The sequence below is a fragment of the Macrosteles quadrilineatus genome, unplaced genomic scaffold (genome assembly GCF_028750875.1).
Source record: "Macrosteles quadrilineatus isolate MER2022 unplaced genomic scaffold, UCM_ALF_1.0 Scaffold_8__2_contigs__length_117827958, whole genome shotgun sequence".
Taxonomy (NCBI): domain Eukaryota; kingdom Metazoa; phylum Arthropoda; class Insecta; order Hemiptera; family Cicadellidae; genus Macrosteles; species Macrosteles quadrilineatus.
Window position 1 is genome coordinate 19616887 of NW_026542601.1, and position 21236 is coordinate 19638122.

Genomic DNA, 21236 nt, shown 5'->3' on the forward strand with positions numbered 1-21236 from the left:
ATTAAAAAAAATTTTCTTGTTTAAAACTGAATGTTTAGTGTTCTTCTGTGAATTAAATTGACGATAAAAAAAACTCTTTGTACAAAACTGAGGAAATTTATAAAAATCTGGTGAAGATTGAAGAGGAGAGGTGGAGTGTGGTGTGTTGGTCAGTCAGTAAAGGTGGTGTATCAGTGATTGTGTAGGGTCAACGGTCAGGTACGCCCAACGCGATAACGGCCTCGGTGTCCTCTGCACTCAGTCCTACAAGCCACGCTACTACATGCTTCTTAAATAGAGAGAGAGAGAGGGTGAATTTAAAATGTTGTTTAACATGTTACTGCTTAATATGGCTTTTAGTAGTCTTCTCAAATACTGAGAAAGATTTCCTTGCTTGAGAAAATGTAATTTTATGTATGTGGGCTCCCATAATTTGTGATTGGTGGGACTTGATCCCAAGCATCTACGGATTAAAGTCCCATACAGTCTCTTCAACTCCAAGACCAGTGTGCCTAAGTTGGGTTTCAAAAGGCAATAAAAGATGCAGTACATTTTATAACTTTTTTGAATAATTATTGAAAACAAGGAATACAATATGAAAAATGTATGTAAACAAATCAATAATGCATACCTTTTTGTTTTAAAGCATTTTGCTTATTAATATCTGGTACAAGACTAGTCAAAACAAAATGATTGTACTTGCCTGTTGGAATAAAACTTGACTACTGATGGTAAAAGTAAAATAATAAAGGAATTGATCAGGAATATTAATAACTGTAATACAATAATAGGAAAATAATTCTTTACACTAAACAAGAGGTTGGGGCAATGAAAGCACCCCGGTTTTCTTTTGCTGCAACAATAATATACAGCATTAATAATAGTAATGCAACAATGAAAGAACAGCTGTGCTAATAACTAAACTGTGATACTTTAGTAAAAATTGTGCTTTTGGGTTATTAACACTGTGATTTTGCTGTACTTACTTTCCGTGTCCGGAAATCAGACTTCGCTTTTCCAAAAATTAGCTACCGATATGGCTTTGTCATTCGCATGTAAAAGATCATCTAATGTGCAAGACTGGTCTAGGCATGGATAGATCAGCAGATGGCCAGGATCCTGAACAGCACCACGCGCACACAAGATGTTTTCTTCGTCTGGTAAGAGACCCCATTTCTGCATGTTTGTCTTGCATTTTGGTACCTCAACCCTAATTCGATTTAGGGTCTTCCACACCGTGTAATGAAGGCCTCCACCAGGAGCCAGTTTCTCCTTGAATTGGGAGAAACACACACAGAAAGTTTTAATCAAAATTAACTCCGTAATTTTCATAATATCAAAAAAGTATTTTTATTGTAATTTGAAAACCCTAAAATATATATTTTGCTCACATTCACACTCATCTTTCATTCGGTATAGCATTGTATGGCATGAATTCATAAAAAAAGAAACAGAACTATCAAAATTCAAGAAAATTCTATAAGATTATAAATAAATTTAGCACCTATGTAAGTACATGAGTTACAATAACAAAGATGTTTGAATATAAATATGAATATGAAATGTAATCGAAACTTGATATTGCCTATTGATCATATTTTTTTTAAAAAAGGAGAGAGAAAGCTAGGGATCTCTCCTGGACATTTTGTAGTTCAGTCTTAGGGAAACAAGTTTTTGAGGACTGAAAAATCATGAAATTTTATTTAACTGAGTAAATTTTCCAATGCATTGATTTTTTATTGAAATAATTAATAAAATAAGTAAAAGTACCTATATAATATATATATTTCATATACGGGTGTTTCCAATCCGTCTGTACATATTTTGATGACTTGTTCCTTGTGCTAAGACTAACATAAAATTTAACATTTGTTTTTTTATAATTTTTAATTTTAGTTATAAGCATGGGTCTAAAATGCCTAGATTTCTGTTTGTCGGTCTGTTTGTGATTTTTAAGAATTACTTTATATCTTAGGTATTTTTCAAGATAGAAATTTCAAAATTGGTATAAATGTGTATTTTAGTAGGTTAAAAGAGCTTACAAAGTTTCGTTCCAATATCTCAAGCCGCTTCAATATGGTGGCCATTTAAAATCTTTAATGCCCAATTCAATGAAAACCGTAAATATTAAGAAAATTATTCTTAAGATTTAACAGATAGAGAATTTAAATTCAAATCAAATGAGACCTTGTTTGTTAAAATCGAATGACAAACAACCGAGTTATCAGTTTTTTCTACATTGGGTTACGAAATTTAATAGGACTACCATAGCATAGCTACTGCTCTGTAAAATAACAAATAAACAACATGGAAGTCCTATTGAATTTCGTAACCCAATGTAGAAAAAAAAAACTAAAAACTTGGTTGTTTGTCATCCGATTTTACACAAACAAGGTTTTATTTGATTTTGATTAAAATTCTTTATCATTTGAACGGAAGAATAATTTTCTTAAAATTACGGTTTTCGTGAAATTTAGCATCAAAGATTTTAAATGACCGCCATAATTGAAACGGCTTGAGATTTTGGAACGAAACTTTTTGTAAGCTCTCTTACCTACTTGAATACACATTTATACCAATTTTGAAATTTCTATCCCGAAAAATGCGCAAAATATAAAATAATTCTTAAAAATCACAAACAGACCGACAAACAGAAATATAGGCATTTTATGTTTGTCTTATTAGCCCAAGGAACAAGTTCAGAAAATATGTCCAGACAATTTGGAAATATCCTGTATAATAGTATGTCATAGGTGCTTGAAATTGAAAGCTATTTTAGATATGAGTACCTGGGGACCGAGCTTTGCTCGGGGAAAATTATTAGTTTACTCTGAAACGTATTGCAGATACATTAATCCACTCCCAATCTCCACACTGCTCACCTTCACTACTTACTTCACCACTCCCTACGTCGTGGACCTGTTTGCCCTCCTTCCATATACCATTTTAGAATTGCAGATACATAAATGCCACAGACAGTTCCCACACTCTGCACTGCTAGCATTACTATTTCCTTCACCACTTCCTACGTCGCGGACCTGTTTCTCTCCCTTCCAACGGCATTTTAGGATTGCAGATACCCTAATCTAATCGTCATTAACAGTTCCAACACTCCGGGCTACTTGCCTTTACTACTTCCTTCACCTCTTCCTACGTCGCAGACCTGTTTCCCTCCATTCCCATAGCATTTTAGGATTGTAGATACCTTAATCTAATCGTCATAAACATTTCCCACACTCCGGACTGCTCACCTTTACTACTTCCTTCACCACTTCCTATGTCGCAGACCTCTTTCCATCCCTTCCCATAGGATTTTAGGATTGTAGATTCCTTAATCTAATCGTCATAAACAGTTTCCACATTCCAGACTGCTCGCCTTTACTACTTCCTTCACCACTTCCTACGTCGCGGACCTGATTCCCTCCCTTTCCATAGCATTTTAGGATTGTAGATATCTTGATCTAATCGTTATTAACAGTTCCCACACTCCAGACTGCTCACCTTTACTACTTCCTTCACTACTTCCTACGTCGTGAACCTGTTTCCCTCCCTTCCCATAGCATTTTAGGATTGCAGATTCCTGAATCTAATCGTCATCAGTTTTCACACTACAGACTGCTCGCCTTTACTACTTCCTTCACCACTTCCTACGTCGCGGACCTGTTTCCCTCCATTCCCATAGCATTTTAGGATTGTAGATTCCTTAATCTAATCATCATAAACAGTTCCCACACTCCAGACTGCTCACCTTTATTACTTCCTTTATCACTTCCCACGTCGCGGACCTGTTTCTCTCTCTTCCCATAGCATTTTAGGATTGTAGATACCTTAACCATAGACTAACCAACACAAGTAGACTTCTCATCCCATTGTAAATTTTGAAATCGTTTTTCGTGTCTAGTTCATGTACGCCACACTGGGCGCTAGTGTCGACGAAATTTTGTTTCTATTATTTTAGGGTTAATTTCTTGATTTGTGCTTTACTGTTTGGTTAAATACTAGGGGACAATTTATTGTTTATGATTAGATCTATTATTTGGTTAAACAAGGTTTTAAATGACTGTATTAACGGGAAACAAATTGTAAACAAAACACGACCTCTACATAAACCGTACAGAACTAACAATAAAATTGTCTTCAGCTGTTCCATTAGGATGAGAAATCTACTAAGGGAGTATGTTTTATCTATGCCTTAACCTAATTGTCATAAACAGTTCCCACACTCCACATTGCTACCCTTGACTATATAATCGAGTAATATTCAGTATAATCTTTGCTCAATAGTAACAACTGATGTTTTTCCTTTTGTACTGTATTTTGTTTTGCTAGTATACTGTGGATAGACAAATTACAAGTCTTTTGTTTACTTTTTCCTTGTTATTTTATTCAGCCAACATGGTTACCTAGCAACCCATAAGACTAATGTTTAAAAAATGTGATTTTCAGTTTCATTTTTCTACGTAATTAGATTTTTGTTGGCAGTTATAATTGCAGTAAACTCGTTTTTAGGCCAGAATTAAACTATATACAACATTTGAAGAAAATCGTCGGAGCCGTTTTCGAGATCTTGGTGCAAGCATACATACATACATACAAGCAAACTTTGCTCGTATTAGAGTACTAGCTGGCCCGACAGACGTCGTCCTGTCCTAGTGTGGATTTATGTCAAATGCTCGTTCATTTTCAAGATGAGTTCGTTCGCATGGCTCAATCATGTCCTGGTTAAAGTTCGTTCGCTATGCTCACTCACCTTTTGGTTGCTAATTAGCTGTTGAAGTTCGCTACGCTCACTCACCTTTAGGTTGGAGCTCGTTCGCTGCGCTCACTTGCCTTCAGGTTAGCTCGTTCGCTACGCAACTCGCCTCCAGGTTGAAGTTCGTTCGCTACGCTCACTCATTCCACCATGCGCTCACTCACCTTTTGGTTGCAAGTTAGCTGTTCTCATAAATTAAAAAAATATAGTGCTGCACCCTGTTGGTAAATCTATTAACTTTTTAATGCTATTGAACATCACAGAATCAGATAGTTTAGTTGAACCAGCTGTTAAGATTCTTTAATTCCTTTTAAATATGAGTACTCATAAGGTTAACATGGGAAACTCCAGAGCCACTGGGGCGGAGCCCTTTTGACGGATCTGCACCAAACTTCACACAAACCATCCTTGAATAATGCTTAATAATGCCTGAAAGTTTCATTACAATCTGTCGAGCGGTTTCGGAGTCCATAAAGGACAAACATACAAACATACAAATATACAAACATACAAACATACATTGGATTTTATATATATAGATAGATAGATTTAGGGCACTGATGTTATAATATAATACTTACAGTATTACTTTTTATAAGAAGACGGAGCTAGTCTTCTTCAGCAATAATTACAACGAAAAAAAACTGTTATGAATTACTGTATTTCAAATGTTTACCGTATAATTGGGTCTAAAATGTAAGGTGTATTCATGATTTCAATGCTCAGAAACTTGTTGGAACGAATGCTTTCAATAGGCCTACATAAGAAGAATGCTTTCAATAGGTACATAAGAAGAATGCTTTCAATACGTAAGAAATACATTCCTGAGTTTGAATGCCAGAAATGCTACTTAGAAATTATGTAAATGCTCACGGCTCTTTGATATTTCAATTCTGAATGAAAGATGAAACAACTTCTCTAAAATGTTTATAAGAAGTTACAGATTTATGTTTTCAGAAAAACTTAAAGACTTGTTTGCAATGTTATTTCGTGATATTGATGGCACATTATAAATTAAGTCTGATTTTTAATTTTGTAAGGAAGTTTCCTCTTGTAAGAGCAGAGAAACATAAAATTTACCAGTTTCCCTTTAAATAATTTTGAATAGCTAAAAAACAAATACTTCCAGTAGGCTACCTGAAGTTTTTTTGTACGGTTAATGGTTACGGGCAAAACTTTAAATTAATAATTCCCATATTCTTATGGACTGATAATAAGTAAACTGCTGTAGTTTGCTTGTTTACCTAAGTAATGATTAAATCTGATTATACGGTATTTCAATAGATAATTATTCTGACATGTTTTGGGAAATATTTAATTGAAAATCCAATAAGAATGGAAATTTATTTAGTCTGCAGGTTTGCTGTGGTGGGGGTATTGTGTGTTTGCGGGGTTCATCATTAACCTTGCTGTACAATCTCAGTCGATTGATTCAATTGGTTTTTAGTTTACTCTGAACAACAAATTCACAGACATAAACAATCTTATATATCCTCACAAACAGACCCTAGTGCTACTCATAACTTAATCAACCATTTAATAAATTAAATTGCAAATCTGTATGAGTAGGATACTTGTACTTTAGATGCCATAACCTATGTTATGTTATGTTATGTTATGTTATTCTTTGTCAGAAGAGCCGAAACTCCACGACACACCCGGTACCTATTACTTAACCCGGGACCTATGATGCCGATTGGAACTGACGCACCAACATTTATGACACCATAGGAGGATGACTTAAGGTCATCACACTCACCGGCTACCAAACGGCAAATAACCGATCGGAGAGAGGGTTGCCCCTCAATCCTAACCAGGGATACCGGCTACTTTATTCCCACGCCCACCCCAATTAAGCTCTACAAGGCCGAAGCCCTTTGGACTAAAAGGAGTGCCCTGGACGTGACATAGTGCAAGCAACACTCGGGACCTATCTAATCCCTGACAGGCAGAACCCGCCATCAAAGCCAGAAGGAAGGGGACCGTCAGCACGCTGATGGGGGAACCCCAACCTCCCATTTACACCACTACCCGATCGAGGCCTTACCCAGTTGCTGGGAAACCAGAGATAACCAGAGCGATAGATCCCCAGATACCCCTGGCGGGCTCGGACCCAGCACCCGATCTACTTCATTTGCCCGTCAGACCCAACATCACTGCCAGGCCATCAAGGTTTCCCAAAAGGAGGCAGGTATAGAAGTGGGACCCACCCGGATGAACCTATCCACCAAAGGTGGCGACACCCTTAACTCAATTGAGGTTCCAGGGAGAACCCCCCACACTCTAGATAACCATACCTTCCGTGCTCAGAGACAGGGATTGGCTGGAGAAGTGCCTACAACCACTAACCTACCATAACAAGGGGAGTGGTTGACATAATGTTACATGACTTGGCCTTGGCCCGGACTCGAACTGGTGACCTACCGTGCTATGCGGGCAAGGCCAGGGTTACTCAGTGCAGCATGCAAGGGCAGTGCATCGGTGCATGCTAACTAAAAAAAACTTAGGAAATTAAATATTCTAAGAAATAGTTATGTAAAAGCATTGAAATGTACTGAATTGTTTGCAATTTCAATGTGAAGCCAAGTGAAATAATAATCGAGATAGTAAAATGAGCATTCATTCATAGTAGCCTAAGCGTGTAACTATTTTTAGTGTCTATAATCAATGGTAAATGTGAATCTAAATGCATTTAATCATCTATGAAATGGGTAGAATTAGACACGCATTACAGAGTTGATATTATCTCAGCGATTAAATGATCATGGTTGGTAATAAAATTATTCCTTTAAAATATAATAGGTATCTGTTGATGATACTATTTTACCTAATAAAAATAAATAACCACAAAGCTTGGTCCCCTACTGAATCATTAAATTAAATGGAAAAATTACATTTTCTGTATACTTATTTCAATAATAAACGTTATTATTATACACCTTAGGGGAGAGGGGTTGATACTAAACACTTTCCTCTCTTTTAACGTACTTACCCTTCGAAGTCACTACATGAATAGGAAAGAAACGTATTTATTCTGAGGAAAGACTCTGAACAGCCTGAATTATGAAAAATCTTAACTTTAGAAGAATGTATCGGGTTTATTACTGCAGCACGTTCGATTTCTTATGCAATTTAATCATAGATTAAGCATACTTTCTTAATTCACAAATGACTACTAAAACTATATTATAAAAGACTAGAGCTCGCCCCATGGTCGAAAACTCGACCAAAAGTACGTGTTGTGCAAACTTACTTATTTTCACCCATGCTGTAAATAAAACATGTGATTGGAATTTCTTCCATTTGTTTGGATTTTCTGTTTATATTTTGATGTTATTTCGTCACCAACATGGCAACCCGTAAGACCCATGTTTTTTTTTTTAATTTTTAATATTTATTTGTTTGTGTTTATTTTTGAGAATATTTAAATTTACTCTGCACATCTACAGGCAAATATCTTTCTAACAGTATGCGTAGATTTTCCCTGCGATGCACAGTAGCTGAGAAAAAGTTTTTCAATAAACATACCTTTTATTATATAGAATTGGCCCCATTTTAAATCTCCATAAGAAAAGTTGAATTTCCATTTTTGGCCCAATTAACATAAATATTTTCAAAATACAAATACAACATGCACATATAGGATCGATAACCTTTCTTTTAGTACAACCCGCGTGTAATTCGGTCCAGTAGTATGGTCAGACTAGCTGTCATAAGTTTTGCTAAGTTTTTTTTAATATATACGTTTTTTAAAAGACAGAACTTAAAAATAACTTGAATATATTTTTTATCGCCAAAACAATGAATTTGCATTGCTACTCGAATACAGCGTAAACCTGATAACAACCGTTAAACACATGGATTTTATTCCGCTAAAGTGCAGGATTAAGCAACAAGGGAAAGGGGCTTAAATTCCAATAATCCCTTGATAAAGGGCTTAGAACTGAACAATGAAAAGCCAATAAATTCTCATTGGAGCGAGCACCACGGCAGCTGATGACTTTTTGGTTCTGATCTTTTCATCGCCAGAAACAACTCAAATGTGAATCGTTTGTTTGGTGTATTGCCCGCTCAACTGTGTTAAAAACTATCAAAGTTGATTCATAACATGGACAGTTTTGTTAGTTAAGAAGTATATTCTAAAGTAGCGAGAATCGATTTAAGAACTTTATTGTAACTGGTCTCGTACTTTTGTCCTTTTTCTGGATTACTTTTCATTTCCCTTTAGACATATTTACGTGAAATTTAAGGACAAATAACGTTATCCAGGCTGTAAAAAAATGATTGTATTAATACAGTAGTATAATTTTATCTAATAAACGATCTTCCTGTGGACCTTCAGAAACTATTGATGATCTTGTTAAGTTTGAAATTTACTCACATTCTATACACAAACACTTCAGGTACTACACAAATATCAAAATATTTGTTCACATATAAATAAATGCCAATGCTTGAGAGCTTTGAAATCTACCAATAAAACGGTTTTTATCCTTAGTTCTAAACATAAGTTGAACCCATGAGGCGTGCAGTTAGTTTAGGAATGGTTACTTCAGAATATTTCCATCGGGTGTCATGATGATCGTTGTATTGTAATCTAAATATATTCAAATATTCAAGTGCGAGTATTTTTGAAATCTTCATTCATAGGCATGCCGCTGGTGTTATCACGGAATTCTCGGTCTTCCGGTGGAAGCCGCATCAAGTAGGTATATACACCATGCACAGCACCAGTTTTCTCACATGCTCAGTGATGGCCAGTGATGGCAGACTCAGCTTTGCCACTGAGGATACCTCATCATAACCTAACCTAACCTAACCAAACTTGCTGATTATGAAAACAATGAATGAAGGTTTACTAATCAAATCGATACTAATTTTCAATCGATATTAGGAAAACCCAGTTAAGAAACTGTTCCCTTGAAACCCCTCCCCTGAATCACCCTTACGCTCTGGGGAGTCAAACGGGCCGCTGTCTAAACAGCACTCGACCCTATCTGACGGTTTTGACAGTTTATAATCCCCACGGCAAAGAATAGAACGGCACTTGCTCCTTCCTCCCTATAATCGTTGTCAATTGGTAGAAAAAAACACCAATAAGTTGGTTAATTTTAACTTAAACAATGTTTTACGGGACAGAATATTTTATAAATCGTAAGAAACTTCAAAAGAATAAAAAAAGGTCATATGGAGGGAAGGAATTAAAACCACCCGAAATTTGATTTTCTTTCAAAACTGGAGCTCAAAGAAGGGCATTCCTTTGCTCTCAGACGAGGGGAGGACAAAGAGAGTAGCTGAGTGAAGACTGTTTTATTGACTTGGGACTTGAGACTCTTTGGAACTCAAGAATCACTTACATCTGTGAAGAAAACTGGCTTTGTTAGCTTGATGCGGGACTGCTTTGTGTTTCAATTTATAGTTGTTGAGTGAAAGTTTGTGGTCAAAAATATTACTTTGAAAATAAAGTTTTCAATGACTAAACAGCTGTTTTATATTCTGTCGGATGGAATGACGTGGGTTGTTATTGATTGAATGAAATTTGCCAGTAATGGTACGAGTGAAAATTATATTTATTATGTATGAACTCTTTGAACTCTTTAAAGATTTTACGTTTGAACCCTGAATTAGTTATCTTTTTATTCACATTAACGGGGTCATTCACTTTAGTACGTGGTCTCTCGTTATGTATAACTTGAAAAAAATAAGTTACTTGGTAGATTATCGATGAACGAAGTTCATTCACAAAATGGTTAATATTTTACTTTAAGAACATTAACCAACTTTGTTTGGAGCAGTAAAAAGGGGAGGAACTATGATACTTGATATGATAAAAGTACTTTTTTGCAATGCTAGCTTACTCGATCTACAGGGTTAGGCCACAACAGAGAATAATGCGGCTGAAATCAAATGCTGGAAGTTTATTTTATGTGTTTGGTTTGGTTCTGTAAAACTAGGTTTATGTCTTAACAGAATTTATGCTCTACCATCATGAAAACTTTTAGCCCATATGGCTATTTGTGCTTTACATAGAACAAACACGCAAACGTAAACAGAATTTTCTTTCAATACAATTAATAGACAGATATCACAGTAACTATTAAATCTAAAAATACTTTTCCGAAAATATCGAATCACAAAATCCACCCCTCAAGTAATATCAGTACAAATATGTTGCCTATTCCAATACCGTTATCGACCGTCCCCGGCAAAGACACTGCAATGTCAAGGTCATCGATGTAAACACTGCTATGGGGGTTCCGGGTTGGCAATGACCTTGAGACTGTCTCTAGGCTAGTGATAACAGAGTGTTAGTGATAACGGCGCTCAGTCACTGAGGGTAGGTCCGTGCCGAGATGTGGTGGGAAGTGTTGTGTTTGTTGGTACTTGGAGCGCCTTTAACCAACTCCATAACTAACTGTAAGTATTAACGTATGTGTAATATATAAATATTAAGGGTAGAAATATTCTTTAAATTTGAAGTTTTGTAGGATTTTGAGTTTTTATTTATTTATGTTTAATGGCATTTTAAATTTTTTTGAAAGAAACGGTCCAAATCCTAGTTTTGTTACTATCTAAAGTTGACCTATTGTTAGGTAGAACAATGACAATGAACAGCTGATTTAGAAACGACCTCTCTTGGAATCGAACCAGCGACCTTCAGATTTGATTGCGAGCGCTATAACCAATCTGCTTCACAGACAGTTGTATTGTTCGGGCATTTTAATTTATACTCATTGTACATTAATGCCAAGTACCTGGGGACCGAGCTTTGCTCAGAAAAAATCGTTAGTTTACTCTGAAAGCAGTCTTAGTATTGCAGATACATTAATTCAATTTCCACAATCCACAATGCTCACATTGACTACTTCCTTCACAACTCCCTACGTCGTGGACCTGTTTCCCTCCCTTCCCATAGCATTTTAGGATTGCAGATACCTTAATCTAATCCTCAAACAGTTCCCACACTCCGGACTGCTCCATATATGGGAAATTCACTAATATATTTTGTACTAGTTATAAAAAAGGATAAAATTGCCCATATTAGTACTTAATGAGGGGATTAGTGCGCGAATCGAGCATTTTATTAGATTTCAAAATAGAGGCAAAAACGAATAATACCCTTTATTCTTAAAAATATTTTAGTATAAGACAGTTAATAGGTGAATAAAACTAACAATTTCGAATAAATTAAATTTGTTGATTAAAGATCCATACCATAAAGATTGATTTATTAACCTTCATCAGGTAACAATTATTTCTGAAAGTAGCATAGGCTATATCAAATGCAGTTTCTTAAACTGTTTCGTATCTTGTTTACGATTTAACCCGTTATAAAGAAAGTGGGTCAGTATCAGGTTGATGATCTTTGAAAACGAATCCTAAAAATAAATCACACCTTAGGGGAACGAAGCCCTAAAGGGAATCCCCTTTTTAGTTGCCATTCACCATCCCGCTAGATCATAAGATGCACAATTACACATCAATCGTAAAAAACTGTTAAGGACGGGTGGAAAAGGGATCTTACAGAGAAAACCCTTATTTGAAGATGGATAAATAGACAGGTATATGATTTGTATGTATATTTAAAATGGGTTTTCAACAGATCATGTTCTATAGACACGATAGATTAACATGCCTAAGGGGATTGTATTATTTGCTTAAAGCTGTTTATTCTATATTGAATTAAGTTCGCTGGTAAACAATTATTATGTTGGTTAGGATGAAACATAGAGTCCGTAATGCTAGAATTTGTTTTAAATTTTGAGCGTTTTGAGTTAATATATATATCTAGCTAAAACCTAAATGTATTACACACCCAATAGGTAAAATAGTTATTTAACGGTTAGGTACAAAAAACTTTAGTACTTTGCCGTTGAGGAGGGTGGTTAAGGTATATTTTTGTAACAATTCTTGCTAAGTATATGGTTCGAGACAATGGACAAGTACGTTTACATTCTATATGAGGCTAATTATTTATTCCAACCTTACCTGACTAAGTATGAAATGAAATGAAATGAAATGAAAAATGTAATGAAAAATGTCTTTCTTTAAGAGGCGAAGTTAGGACTAGCAAGTCCTCTCTACCACTTAACCTCTAAAACATAAATAAACTATCCACTTTATAAATAAAATTAAATAATTTAACGTACCATATTATAAAATGTTGAAATTAAATTTAAACCCAAAAAGTCCATTTACACAAGCCGCCAACAACCCGCCACACCAGCGCCAGAGACTCATTCATGCCTGCTACTCAAAATCATAGATTGTATCTCTGCCCCAAACCTTGCACGGTTCTCTATGGATTTTATATGGTCAGGAAGAAAGTCAGGAAGTATCTACAATATAATAATGAGTGTCGTCAAAATAATTTTAAAGTACATCTAACATTTGATTTTCAAAAGAAGGTACTCTAACTATACTCTAACTATGATCGAAGGAATTTATATATTTTTTTTTCTCTTTGTATGCAACTTCACAATTACTATATTAACTGTAATCTATTTGCACAATGGCAATCAACTATTCTTATTCCAATACAGAATCACTGGATACCAAAATATACATGTATGTAAAAAATATGATGAAATGTGACATCTATAAACGCATCAGAATGTTAAATAATGGTTTTTTTCTACACACATAACATAAGAGATAAGTCTTAAATTTATTTTACCTACGACAGTTGTTTTTTAAAGTCGCCGTTTCAGTGAAGTTCTCGAATTGAAAAGTTTCACATAACAGCATTGTTTACTTTCATAACAGCATTGTTTTACTCATAACAACACGGGCAACGGACCAATGAGGTTCAAGGATTGCGAGAGAAGTAAAATTGCAATGATTCGAACTTCAACTAATCAGCTGTTTAGGCCAATTTAATTGTTGAGTGGTGCAATTGCAGTGGCAATGAGAGATTATAAATGAAAACATAACCTCTCTAGCGATCTAGCTCACTAGTTTTTAAATAAATAGTTTTAATGAACATTGGTGACATTTCAGAGTGAAATTCACATTTTCTTTAAGTTGCAGACGTGGACTGCTGGCCCTCAGTCCGGTTGAGACGAGAAGGTCGGATAGTCGGGGGTGAGACTGCAACCAAGGGGGAGTTTCCGTGGTTGGTATCTCTGACGAAAAATGGCGGCCACTTCTGTGGAGGCACCTTAGTCAACAAACACTGGGTGTTGACTGCAGCACATTGTCTGTGCAGGTGAGGTGTTCCATAGCTCCGATTCCTATAACTCAGAAGCACATAGTTCTCATAGCTCCGATAGCCTGAATTTCCTATCGCTTGATAACGTGACTCAATCCTCTGTCACTGTAAACTATTGTGACATATATGATTGTGTATCTGATTCACTCACTAAAGAACGAAGGGTACTCTTAAGTGAAACGATATCACTAAAAGGCTGTCACAAAATATAGTGATGTCTCTGTCTCTGTCTGTCTCTGTAACCTTTGTATGTCACTGATTTCCTACGAGAGGGAAAAATTGTGATCGAAACAACATTAGACAAAGCTTCGTCAGACCACCTTGTGGGGTAGAATCAAGTTGAGTAAGGTTTGAGCCCCTCCACATTCAACCCAAATCAAAATTAATATCAAATCTTGAGCCCCATTTTGGGGACCTTCACCAATTGGGGAGGGGGTGGGAGATAATTTTTTGGTAAATATTACACATTACTAAAATAAATTAACTTAAACTTAAAGGCACATAAATCTACATAATTAAATTAAAGAGAAACTAAAATTAAAATCCTTAAAACGGCACCTTTAATATCCTTATGGTAAATGGTTCTGCACAGGTTCTTAATACATAAATACATTAATAGATCTCAATTGAAAGTAAGTCCTATTACGAGTATATCTCTAGCCACGAAGAACAAAGTAAGACATTTTAAAATATACTTCAACTTTATTTCCAGTGGAACAGATACTCTCGGCACCACGGGCCTGCGTGTGACTCTAAGCCAACACAACCTCCTGCAGGGCGGCGACCTCAGGCTGCCCGTGACCAAGGTCATCCTCCACCCGGACTTCCGCTGTGCCAGCTACGACAGCGACCTAGCACTGTTGCGGCTGGGGGCTGCGGCTCCGTGGTCCTCTGGGGTGCTGCCTGCGTGCTTCTCTGACCCCACGGCGGAGGAAGCGACAGTAGCTGGGTGGGGGTGGACGGAGGAAAACTCTTCCAAGGGTTAGTCCATATCTATCCATATGCCCTAGGGGTAGTAGGGTATATGCCACTTAAGGGTTTATACTCTATAAATATTTCCTGGGTTGGTGAAGCAAAACCCTAACTTGAATTCCGTCACACAGATAAAATCATTGAAACTTGTAGTGTCTGAGTCCGGGCCTCCGGAACCTAGTTTAATTCTTTGGCAAATATATTAAGAACTACAAAGAGCTATTTTATATTTGCATTTTCCCCCAAATAACCCATAGAGTACGAACAGTTCAACATGTACTGGTAGTTTGGACATGTTTTAACGTTTTACTGTTTGCAAACGCCCATATTTGATTTCAAATCTAACGTATATCGTTTTCTGACGTCGTCTGACATATTCCATCTTTACAGAGAGTGACGTTGATATTGCCGTTAGAAATTCAACCGATCCCTAAAAGAGACACTAATGTTGTGCAGGTAAGCGAGCCAACGTGCTGCGGAAGGTGCGGCTGTCCATAGTAGACAACATGCTGTGCCAGGAGTGGTATCTGTCACAGGGTAAAGCGTTGAGGGTGCAAGACTCACAGCTATGCGCGGGAGTAGAGGCAGGGGGCAAGGATGCGTGCTGGGTAAGTATGAGTGAAGTAACATAATAATATAATACTAGTGGAAGTGTGTCTAGAGTGTTTAATTGAACTTAAGAAATGTGCCTGTTGAAGATGATTTATATTCCAGAGAAATGAAAGTAAGATTGTGGTCAAACTCCATGACTTGTCACCGTCGTCTAACAAGCCTATTTAGTCATGGTTGAAAGCATACATCCAGCTAGAACCCTTTTCAACAAAATGGTACTGAATAATGTATAATTTAAGGTTTTACTACCTACAGTAAATTTTGTAGAGTTTTACTTTGTACGATTGGGAGTCAACAGGTCATACCAGGTTTATCATCTGCCTGTATTTCTAGGTGTGAGGAGATTTTGGGCAGACCCACCTGCCTGAGTAGTAGTTGATCATCGGACTTCGGATATTTAACTAAATAATAATTAGGGGCCTATGTAGATAAATGTATGTTGTGAGTGGATATGATGCTCTTCTGGTAATCAAAAAACCACGTGTTCAATTCCAAAAATGTCCGATGCAGAAAGGTTCAAAACTTGAACAAACCATCCTTGATCATCGGGCTGGTAATAATCCACCAAGCTAAAGCACCATCTTTAGTCAGAAACAAATTCGTTCTCATTCAATCAATTCACATCCTTCAGTCATATTCGTTAAAATACACACCCTGGTGAGTCGACTCCATATAAAAATATTCTAAACAAGGGGACAAGAGTGAACGAAGAGCTTGCCAATATTGCGGTTGCCTTTCCATCCAAGTAAAATAAGAAAGTTTATATTTATAATTTATATTTATGTTGTTTATTTATATTATCAGGCGGACAGTGGAGGACCATTAATGGTGGGGGAGGAAGGAGAGATGGCTGTTGTAGGGGTAGTATCCACAGGGGTAGGTTGTGCTAGACCTAGACTACCAGGACTGTACACCAGAGTGGCGACGTTCCTGAAGTGGATGAACTCTACCATGGTAGAAAACAGCTGATCAACAATGTACCATCAGCTGACAGAACAAAGAAGTGCACTCAGTGAAGAGGAAGAATATGACATTGAAGAGGAATAAATGTTGTACAGTAGTTAAAATAAGGTAGTAAGAAATTATAACAACATTTTTCAAAGGAGGACATTTAGAAAAGATTGAAAATTCAAACTAGGCCTATATGCACATAATAATAATGATCGTTTGAGTTAGCGTTTAAATGAATTTTAAAAGTTTCTTTTGCTTGAAAAGACCCGCCTTCGGGTTTCCAATCTTAAAATGTAAATTGAGAAACAAAAAAAACATACAATAAAACACAAAATACATAAACACTTAAACGGTAAACGTGTTCAGTTGCCACGTGGCATTTTTTATGATTGTTATTTAACATTGGGATGGACTTTATGTGATTTTTGTTGTACTGTTTATGTGGTTTTAAATAACGAATACAAATTTAAAATATTGGAAATAAAAAGTTAAGAGTGTAGATTTTATTGACTACGTTATCTTGCTTACATACGTAGTCTTATCTCCTCTATCATCTGAAGCATCTACTTTCAATCATTGAACTCTTTTGTTGCGAGTAACTCGTACAAAAGTTTGTAATTTGTGTATTATATGTATGTACTTATTTATTTATTAAGTTATAGTCAAATTTTAGAATACATTATCATATTATGTTGTGATACAGGTTCTTGGACATGCCTTGAGCCGTACATTTATATTTGTTAACATGCTCCATAGACACTTAATAATCATATGCTTTTGAATTTGTTGAAGTTATTTTTGTTTAATGTTAAGTAATATACACGGCTTATTCAACTAAGAAAATTCGATCCTTCACAACACAAAATAGCGTTTGTTGAATTGGCGTGAATAATAAAATGTACCTCGAACCATATGTGTTAACTTGTCCCTTTATTATAGTGCAATGCCTTTGTTAAGAACAACAACTGTTTCTATCTAATAAATCCAAATCGTAAGTAATATTAATTCAAGTCACTTATCCATCTATACTATTATAAAACTGAGGTGGCGTCTGTCTGTCGGTCTTTCTCCGTCTGTCAATCTGTCTGTGCAGCTACCCCGACTAAAATACTAAACCGATTCTGCCAAAATTAAGCTCAAAGATTGTCCACATTTCTAGGAATGTCATAGGCCTATTCACTTCCCAGAGTTCCTCGCATATTCCACATATTATGATGAACGCGATGCATTCATGAATTTCAACTAATAACTCGTCTGTATTGTTATGGTAACATTATTGATGTAATAGGTGATATAATGTTGCCATACTTGTTATTAACGTTTTTAAACTAATCAACGACATAGCTTATGGTTTTGTTGATACAGAAATCGGCAGCTAATGTGCTATCGACTAGACATTTTTGGTTTCTGCAATTCAACTAACAATTGTATGTATTTTTTATTTAAAGCTTTTTAATAATTATAACAACTAGAATACAGAAATTAAAATTATATCATAGTTCATATGGTTGTTAATTAGTTTGAAAAAATATAAATGTAAATTATATTTTTGAAAGTTAGGCGACAAAGTAATTACTGGTTTGGTTAAATCCGAAGCATTAACATTATATCACTGCTTCAAGGTTATATGGTATAGAGTGAAATACATCGTAAAATTACCAATTGAAGTATTTAAACGATGACAAAATTATAAAAATATACGGTATCAGCAATCTGACACATACTTTCTCCCATGCTTGTCAACAACCTTTATCATGGGTCGGTGGGAGTAACTAGGGTATGATAATTTTGTAGGAAAAAATCACAAAAGTTACAATAACTTTTGAACCGTAATTGTTACAGTAATGGGGTTGAATTTTTTTGTTCGGAATTATAAGGAATAATTATAAGGACATTGGTTAAAAAAAGGGTTCTTCCTAAATCTTTTTTTTAATTTTATGTGATTTGTTATGGGAAAATAATGTTTTATGGGTTACAATAACTGTTTAACCGTAATTTTTATGGAAATGGGATTGAACCATTTTGTTCAGAATCCAAAGGGCTATAACATAACAATTTTTATCAAATTAATTACGCTCATTTTCCGTTATTCCGTTCAAATCTGATTTTCCGTTATTTTATGGGTTTTATAATAAAATCCCCATAAATATAAAAAAATTGAAAAAAATCCCTGGAGACACCATGCATTAGTACCTACATACCAAATTTAAACCAAATCGAAGCTCTGTACACATCCACACATACAGACACAGACATCACTTCGAAAACCACTTTTTTGGGTTCAGGGGGACCCAAAATGGATATATCCACTCTAAACTCAAACTCGAAAATTTTGACGAAAACAATGCTTTCTCCATATACTATGTATAGGGGGAGAAAGTAAAAATACATTAACTTAAACAAATTTTACAGTTAGTAATTTTCGTGCAATGAGAAAAATCTTGTCCATACAAAACAACAAATAGTTGAATTCGTCGGCGTGTTAAATAGATTCACGATTAATACAGTTTGGAAAACACGTTTTCCGTTTTACCCAAACCAATGATTGAAATAACTAAATCCGTCAATCGGTGAAGTTGAAAATTAAACCGTTACGGGAACGCAGTCATATTGAATTCACTCGCCTTGTTGAATTGATCAAAACTAAAGCCAGAGTTTGAACTATTCTACTTGATAAGTAGTTTGTGTCTCTGTGACTGATATTCAGAGCGTAGTTAATCGTGAGAAAGTTTGAAATTGTGTATTCATGAGATGTTAAGCGTGTATTCAAGTTATAGGTTAACAAAAAACTGTTTAATATTCACCAAGTATTCCAAATTTAAGTTTTTCAAACAAGTTAGACTCCTTCATAAACTTTCTGTAAAACCTCGTAAATATTTATTGTAGATAATTTTCTTTTTTTTTTTTTTTGTAGATAATAAACAAGCACATACTATAAACAATTTTAAAAATCCATTCATAATGTATCAGTGTTTTGCTATACTCAAATTGTTATTTTAAGTAACTAAGCAAGCGTAATTTTTATTTAAAACAATTATCAATCATTGAGATGGAGACGCCTCTTATGCGCGTATTTTAACCCAAATATGAGTGTAGAATGGCAGTGAGATGAGTTTTTTTAGCTGTATTACTGACTAAGATCAGCTGTTTCATTAGCCAGAATCATTTATCTAAAGCCTAATGATCAGGAACAGAAGGGTCCAGTTTAGAATCATCAAAAGCTACTGACTTTTCTCAGGATCGAACCGGTGACCTTTTGATTGTTAGTGAGTCGTATCTGAATATTTGATTTGAAATATTGGAAGCCCCAACTGATCGGTTGTCTATAGTGATGAAACCGTTTAGGTATAAAACATTTCTGGTATTAAACCAAGAGGAAAATATTTTTTTTAGGAACAGAATAATCAAATAGCTTTACGTCCTATTTGTTGTTAGGGCCTGGCGAGCTTTAGAGATACATTTGGTACTAAATGAATTGGTATTTCAATGGTTAACCGTTACCTTTATAATTATATTCACACTAAAAGATATAGTACGTTAATACGGATATTGTTTATTGCATTAAAAACACTGACTTACTTTAATAAAATCAGCTGATTCTAAAGGGTGAGTGTTAAGGAGTACACTACAAAAATAATATTGAATTATTAGTATTACTAAACTAATCTATCTATATATTAATAGGCAAGCATGTTTCTTTAAAACCTTTTTTCTCAGCTCGTGTGTATCGTAGGGAAAATCTACGCATACCGTTAGAAAGCTATTTTCCTGTAGGTGTGCAGAATCCCTTTATAAATTAAAATAGGCTAACAAATAAGAACAATAAATGAATTTGAAAACTCCAAAAAATTAACATGGACCATATGGGTTGCCATGATGGTAACGAAATAACAACAAAATGTAAACAGAAAATCAAAACAAATGGAAGAAATTCCAATCACATGTTTTATTTACAGTGTGGGGAGAAAATAGAGAAGTCTGTACATGAATTATTTTTGGTCGAGTTTCGACCACAGGACGACCACTAGTTTAATTAAATACGAAGTAAGTTATATTATTTTAGTAAATTTGTTGTACACCATGCCATATTGTCCTTTGCTCCACCATTGTGATATAAAGAGAAAAACAAACCAAGGGGGAGCTAAAACCATAATGCATTAAACTAATAAAAATAGTTCAAAATGAACACACTCTAGGAGCAAATGGAAAAGTATATTTAGTGCGGCCCCATAAATGTTTACTGCTAAACGAAGCTGCGGTGTGGCGCCATTTTGTTGGTTGTATCTTATAACTACCGTAACTAGTAACCCTTGGATGCTTTCTTGGGAAAACTTTAGCTAGATCCAGGCCCAGGCAGCCCTTAGCGTGGGTATAAAATATAAAATACCAATGTCACTACAAGTTAATTTTAAAATATGAAATTTCAAATATATTTTCCAGATAATTTCATAGTGAGAACTTCTAAACTAAATATTTGCACAGATACCAAAGACCTTAACATATAAAACATAGACGAAATTTCAAAAGCATACAGCTTCAACTATCTCCAATATTATTATTTTTAGTAAATTCCCAAATAGGGAGTAATCTATTACCCCCTTGATTTGTTTATCCAATAGTTTTCTGTTACAATGTCTTTGAAAACAATATATTACTCAATGTAAATTTGTATATAAAAAAAATCGTTGAATTATAAAAAAAAAATCTTTTAAAGTAGGGAGGGAAAAGAGTCGAGTAAGGTATTTAATTCGATACCAA

General features: G+C 35.2%; 1 protein-coding gene across 1 annotated transcript; it reads left to right on the top strand.

Moving 5' to 3' along the window:
- The first annotated feature begins 7110 nt into the window (after nucleotides 1-7110).
- Nucleotides 7111-16496, top strand: LOC129000235 (trypsin-1-like). The gene is made up of 5 exons (XM_054427190.1): nucleotides 7111-7213; nucleotides 13763-13940; nucleotides 14656-14924; nucleotides 15372-15523; nucleotides 16332-16496. The coding sequence occupies exons 1-5, from the start codon at nucleotides 7111-7113 to the stop codon at nucleotides 16494-16496; spliced, it is 867 nt and encodes a 288-aa protein (XP_054283165.1).
- The last annotated feature ends 4740 nt before the right edge of the window (nucleotides 16497-21236 follow it).